Source organism: Durio zibethinus, chromosome 21, assembly GCF_047325235.1.
Source record: "Durio zibethinus cultivar Kanyao isolate XHJ-2024 chromosome 21, ASM4732523v1, whole genome shotgun sequence".
Lineage (NCBI taxonomy): Eukaryota > Viridiplantae > Streptophyta > Magnoliopsida > Malvales > Malvaceae > Durio > Durio zibethinus.
In genome coordinates this window covers 11,702,931-11,709,526 of record NC_143182.1, presented here as the reverse complement: position 1 = coordinate 11,709,526, position 6,596 = coordinate 11,702,931, and the positions used below count along the sequence as shown (strand labels likewise).

The 6,596-nt window shown below is 34.4% G+C and overlaps 1 protein-coding gene across 2 annotated transcripts; it reads right to left on the bottom strand.

Annotated features, from left to right (window-relative positions):
- Window positions 1-342: 342 nt before the first annotated feature.
- Window positions 343-6,324, bottom strand: LOC111305631 (aspartic proteinase A1-like). 2 transcript variants are annotated; one of them, XM_022903332.2, is made up of 14 exons: window positions 6,272-6,324; window positions 5,210-5,587; window positions 5,013-5,073; window positions 3,960-4,054; window positions 3,765-3,877; window positions 3,419-3,587; window positions 3,284-3,323; window positions 3,100-3,164; window positions 1,992-2,105; window positions 1,693-1,757; window positions 1,433-1,589; window positions 1,242-1,361; window positions 799-887; window positions 343-622 (listed from the first exon to the last, which is right to left on the bottom strand). In XM_022903332.2, exons 2-14 carry the CDS (start codon window positions 5,576-5,578, stop codon window positions 538-540), a joined length of 1,542 nt encoding a protein of 513 aa, XP_022759067.1. In that variant the 5' UTR covers window positions 5,579-5,587; window positions 6,272-6,324; the 3' UTR covers window positions 343-537. The 2 variants fall into 2 exon arrangements, with proteins under 2 accessions (XP_022759067.1, XP_022759069.1); XM_022903334.2 differs by having other exon boundaries at window positions 5,210-5,584.
- Between the last annotated feature and the right edge of the window lie 272 nt (window positions 6,325-6,596).

Sequence of the window (6,596 nt, the reverse complement as noted above, 5' to 3'; positions counted from 1 at the left end):
TTTTATTTCATAAATTGTTCATTCCTGAAAATTGAAATTGTTGCTTTATTTTAAATAATCTTATCATTAATAATAAAATTATTTAATTTTGGATGTTTTTATATATGGTGATATATTTTTTTATATAATACGAAACAAAATGATGTAAGATCACTAATAATTTATAATATTATACTAAATATGATAACATAATATTACTAATATCAAATCACTTTAATAATTAGATCACCTCAATAATCTTTAAATAATAACAAATGCTAGTTAAATCCTAGATTATTTGAACATGTGGATCAATGTCTACAAAGCAACCATCACTTTAATAATTAGATCACCACAATAATCTTAAAATAATAACAAATGCTAGTTAAATCCTAAATTATTTGAACATGTGGATCAATGTCCACAAAGCAACCAATATTCATGAAGCATGTATTTACAATACAAGTTCACACAAAGGGTTAAGTTCTATCATAATGGTAACATGTACCTATATTACACTGTTTTTGTATACATGGTAGAATTTAATACCGGTTGCGTTTAAGCTGCTTCAGCAAACCCAACTGTCATTTTCTCGTAGTTGAATACCGTGTGATAGCGACCCATGAAAACATCTCCCAAAATCCTGTATCAAGCAAGCAGAACCGGCAGGAAATCTTAGCTCTATAAAATCTATTGTCTACTACTCTTTCCATGGTACTGGCAAGCAAGACTAAGAGACCAATAATCAATAGGTTTGCTTTTGCAGATCGTTCATAACAGACGATGATGGAAAAATTAAAAAAAAAAAAAAAGAGGTACCAGAGAGGTCCACGTGGTGGGGGCACGTCCAAAGCAATAAATCCACTGATGCATTGAGCTATAGCTCCCTCTCCCACTTTAAGAACATACTGATGCACAAGACCGCCAAGCATAAAGATATGAAGGAGGGTAGGATAAAAAGGAAAAACGGAAAGCAGAAATTAGCTTAATGAGAAAAGAAACCAACAATGCAGCCAACAGCCTTGTAATCTTTTGGTATAGTGACCAATGTTAAATCTTGACAGCCTCAATTATCAAAAAAATTATACTTATACTTTTAATTATATTTGATTATTTATTGCCATCCATACCATCCAAGGTCAAGAGAAAAACAAAATTATACTTCCAATCCTATTCACATGTGATCAATTAACTGCATGAAAAGCCAAAAGCTATCAACCATATGAAACCAAAACACTTTTGAAAGAGTCAAAAAACCATACCTCCTCAGGTGCAAGGTCAAAAACTTTACCACCAATAGTAAATGAAACACTAGGCATGGAAGAAAGACTGCTACAATCAACTGCCGATTCTCCACTTGGACTGGGCAGTCTTTCACAAAGCTGCAGTTACAACAGAAGAAAAATAAGCATACCGTAAGGTTATTGTCCAAGATGGATAAGAATTAACTCACATTGTTCACATAATCCAGGATCTGCTCTTCTGTCTCATTTCTCCTGAGCTGATTTTGCATCCAGACAACAGCCATCTCACAAGCAGTACACATAGCATCATGGACACCATCAGATGATTTGCCCGTGCTCTCTTCTGCTACACTCTCAATTCTTGCACTGTACATATATTAATTGGTTAAGTCTTAGATGGGCGAACATTTATTTTGTGGTTCTAACATTTTTAATGGTAGTAGCAATAAGAAGGCAGGTTGGATCCGACCTGACACCTCGAGTCCCATCAAAAGTACATAAACCAATTTGAGAGCAGATCTTTTGAGGTTTTGTCTATAAAATATAGAAAATCAAAGAAGCTATCAGTTTCTTGCCAGGAGTTTCAACCAGCAAGAATAAAATTGATCTGTAAAATGTATCTTATTTCAAAGCAGTTTAATTAACTCAATCTCAAGGATTTTGAATTGGCTGCAAAGGATAGACAGTAGGGGAAAAAGTTTCATTTCTCTTCAAGAGAAGAGTGAGGTGTGGCACAAAATTGCAAAAAGGAAAGGAGTAACCACTGACCTCAGACACCAGCATATCCAGAATGGTTTTTCCATATTGTGAAACCATTGCCTTGCATTGTTGGCTAACAACACCAGAAGCCCCAATGGCATGATTAATTTGAGTAATGATAGTCTGAACATGTGGAAATGATATGATAATATCAATTAAAATCTGCTATTTCACAACACCTGATGATAGTAACATTATAGTGAGAAAAAGCTATTCTAAGCAACAGAAGATGAATTTCAACCAGATAACAGGTTTACATGGTAAGACAGGTAAAATTTGATGGATTTGTATCATTTCCTAGCAAAATACTTGAAGCTTAACAAAACCTTAAAAACATCCAAATCATCTAAACTCAAACGAGAGAAAGGCAAGGGTAATGCAGGAAGTTCAAAGCCTGCATGTTGCTTTTGTTAAGGTAGTCCCATTTTGAATAAAATATATATATATATATATATTGGTTTTTTTGGGGTGGAGGAGGAAAATGGTTTGTCTATTTCTAGAAAAATACTTAAATGTGCCAAATTTACAAATCATAAAACATTGTCAACTCTATATCATACAAGTATGAGGACCCTGTGCCATAATCCACACATTACTCAAGCAAAGCCTTTCAGCATCATAGTAACACTGCTTCCAAAAGGAAACATACATGGTTGCCAAATGAAAATGATCAAGCAATGCATAGAAACAAAGCTGAAAGTTGATCCAGACCAAAAAAAAAAAAAAAACCATTCCCAACCTGCTCGAACCCGAACTCTACCCAACCCAAAGATTAGAAAAGTCAACAACCCGATCCCACCCAACCCAAACCTGAAATGACACGATTTTGAACTAACCTTAAATTGATTTGACATTGAAACTCCATGATTTAGACCTAAAATGACCCAAACCCAAGTGATCCAAGTGTCAAACCCAAACAACACAGACCCAAAATGACTCCAACTCGAAACTCGAGCCCAACCCGTCCATTTGCTACCTTTACTAGAAATCATACGCATTTACTTTTCAAGAGTACACTGCTGTCAAATTATATCTAATTCATATACTCAGTTTACTTTAGAATTTCTCCTCCTTTAGAAGAAAAAGATTAGAAATTTGAAAAATAAGTTTTCTTTACCGTAGGGCCTGCCAGCAAAGAAGTTCCAGAATCAGCAATTGCTGCACAGCCACTGGAACAGAATCCTGAAAAAGGCATGCTCATGTCTCAATACCATATGCAATAAAATTGGCTAAGCCCATTGAGATTAATATATATGTCCACAAAGAAGGATTCAAATTTAAAACACGACATGTGTGGTTACCAGTTGTTTCACCTCCAATCAGAACATCACCCATGTCAAACTGCAAGTAGGCAAAAGAGACAAGCAAATCAGAAAAGAAATGAAGTTATCTCAACAATTCTAGAAACCAATGGTGTAACCTGTTGCATCTCAAACCTGCCAATAGCCTTTCTGAGTCACCGGAACATGTGTGTGCTCCCCTTTATAATGATTAGGATCAGTCCCGCCAAACACAATTTCTCCTCCTTCTTCACCTTCAATATTGCGGTTCAACCAAAATGAAAAAACTGGTTCCTTAACAAGGCCTTGGTTAACCATATTGTACCTACAAGTAGTGCATGTATATTGACTAAGAAAAGAATTATAGGAAACGACAAAAACAATGTCAACCATAGACAAGATGTTATTAACAACTTTGAGCAATTTGAAGCAGCTAGTCTGTGAATTTCAAATTGCAATGAAGTAATTCCTAGAATGTTGATGGCTAGACACAAAATAATACCAGACTGGCATAGCACCCCCAACAGAGATTTCTTGAAATCCAAGGCCAAATATGCCATCGAACTTGGCAGCCAAGAATGTGATACCAGGCTCTCTGGTTGCCTCAATAAAATCCTGGAATGAATGAAATTAATTAAGGGAATTTTAAAAAAGTACTGAACTAAAGACTACGACAATGAAATAACACTCAGATTACCTGATTCTTCACAACAAGATCACCAACTTTGACAGCATCCTGGCTGAAGAAACCTGAAATTGCTCCAGTTCCATAATGGATCTCAGCAGATGTCCCTGTATTAAAAATGAAAGCACAACTATTTCAAGAGTCAATATGTGTTAGAATGGCTCGGGGATTGAGGAGTTGAAACCACCGTTTCTGTTTTTTCTTGAAGTTAATTTAACATAAAAGATGGCCTAAATAATGATTTAAGGATGAATAGAAAATTATTTCAAGCTTTTAGATTTGGAACTCTCAGCTTGTTGGGCTCTTTTAGCTGTAAGTCTATTTTATTTATATAGAACAAGCACTATTCATGATAAAAAGATCATGTCTAAAGTTGTCATTAACGTGCACATGAATCAATATTACATACAATATATAAGGTGAACAAAATTGCTCATGAGTTGTCAGAACCCACTACAATTTGAACTCTTTTAATATCATTTTACAAGATAACTGAGTTTGAATCAAACTTATGAGTATTTGATTAAACTTAAATATAAATTTCTCAGCTTATTAAGCAAGCAAAGAAAACTGATTGAAATTTTGCAAACAAATCTTAAGAGCTTTAGTTGAATTAGAAAAAATTATAACAAGCTTTAACAGGTTATTCATAATAATTCTCACATTTACTAATAATATATGATAATTCTAATCAGGAAACGTAGAAATTTTTTGTGAGTCTATTAGCAACTTCTAAATCAGGAAACATAGAAATTTTTTGTGAGATTTTAGGGTTTTAGTAATGATTAACCAGTTCAAGTTTGAACTCATACACAAGCTTGGAAATATGCTATTAAACTAGTTAAAGAAAATGAGAATAACCTTCAAAGTTCAGAATGATCTTCACCTCAACCAATTTAATAAATTACTTAAGCACGACTTGAGATTTTCTTAAAAAACCAAACTCAATCTCACAAGTTTGAGCTCAATAAGAGTTCCAACTCCATAAAAATTTAAACAAATGAATTTGAACAGGGATTGCTTGGATAATTTCATTTGCAATCCTAACAATATAAAGAAACATACCATTCTTTTTGTAGGTACTAGACTGACTAGACTTGTACTTGGAGTGCAAATAACAAGCAACCTGCATCCAAATACAAAACCAGATGTTTTCTTATTCTCAGCTGCTCAGCATAAAATTTCCTGAGTAAAGATGGTAAAAAAGGCTCATTCCCATGCAAAATATATATTAAAAGAGAAAAGCAAGGTTAGGAACTTACAGAGAAATAACACTTTGATGAGGGCACCCAAAGATTGGAACTTCCTGTATCAAATACCACAGTGAAAGTCTGTGAAGGGGTTCCAACACCAATCTCTCCAAAATACTGGGCATCCATGTAGTTCTTTAGTGCAACAATTTCAGAGTCATCAGATGCCCCAAGATTTCCTAGGAGATAATACTCCCTTAAAGCAGCCCTCGACAGTTTCCCTTCCTTAAAGTCATTGTGTCCAGCAACCCTGTTGATTTGATCCACTTTCATCTTTTTCAACCCAATCCTAACCAATCCATCAGTTGGCACAGAAAACACTGCAGGGAAGAGGAGTAAAAGGAGAAGCGTAACACGAATAGCTTTGAATTTGGCACCCATTTTTCACTGCTGCAAAGCACAAAATCAAATCAGCTCCAACTTAGAGGTAACTCACATGATATACCATATTCTCAGCCGCTGAGAACATTTTTGTTGGGTGAGAATCCAAGGATTTGTCCTTAATCTCATAAATTAAACGTCTAGTGAGGAGTGCCTATGGTACAAGGTTGGATTTTGCTTAATGAAACTTTGATCAATCTCTAAAATTGCTTTTGTGGCCTTTACCTATCAATGATCATATGAATTTACTCCACTTGATTCTTACTAAAATTTTAACTTCTGTGACTGTGAAAGAGAAAATACATGATTTTACTTTGATAAAAGAACAATTATATTGAAATTCATTATTAATTCCTAAATTTCACAATTATTTTTTTCTCCTTTTTTTAAATTTTCAGCAATTTTAAAAAATTCAAAAACAAAGTAACAAAAGTCAACAACTACAACATAACATACCCGAACCAAAAAACAGCCTTAAAATTTTCTCATTTATCTCAGATTATGCAAAAGAAAAAGTTTTTTTTTTCTTTCAAAATTCCTCTTTTTTCTCACACTTTCCGGACAATCAAACAGAAACACTACAAAGTTCAATAATAATATCAGAAATTACTAAAAAATTTAATTTGCATAAGATTTTCCGAAAAGAAAATCTAAAAAAAATACTTATATAGTTAAAAAGAAACAATAACGTACCAGGAAATCGATGCTGAGACAAAAGACAAAAAGGAAGACAAAGACCGAGGAATGAGGATGCGAAGAAGACGGAGGAGCTAAGAACAGAATCTTGTTTTTCGAGAGCATCAAGGAGTAAGTGTTATCTGCGTCTCAACCGTTGATCTGATTTGGTGTTTTTAGATCCACGGTTTTAAATGTTTATACTTTTCAGTAGACCCCACTTAGGGTGACGTGGCTATTTCTTGTTGGGTACATGGGGTATCCGAGTTCACACCTATTGGTGTTCGTTGCTCAACTACCAGTCCACTGAAAAGAGTCTTGATCGAACTTTGAATTTCAGCCG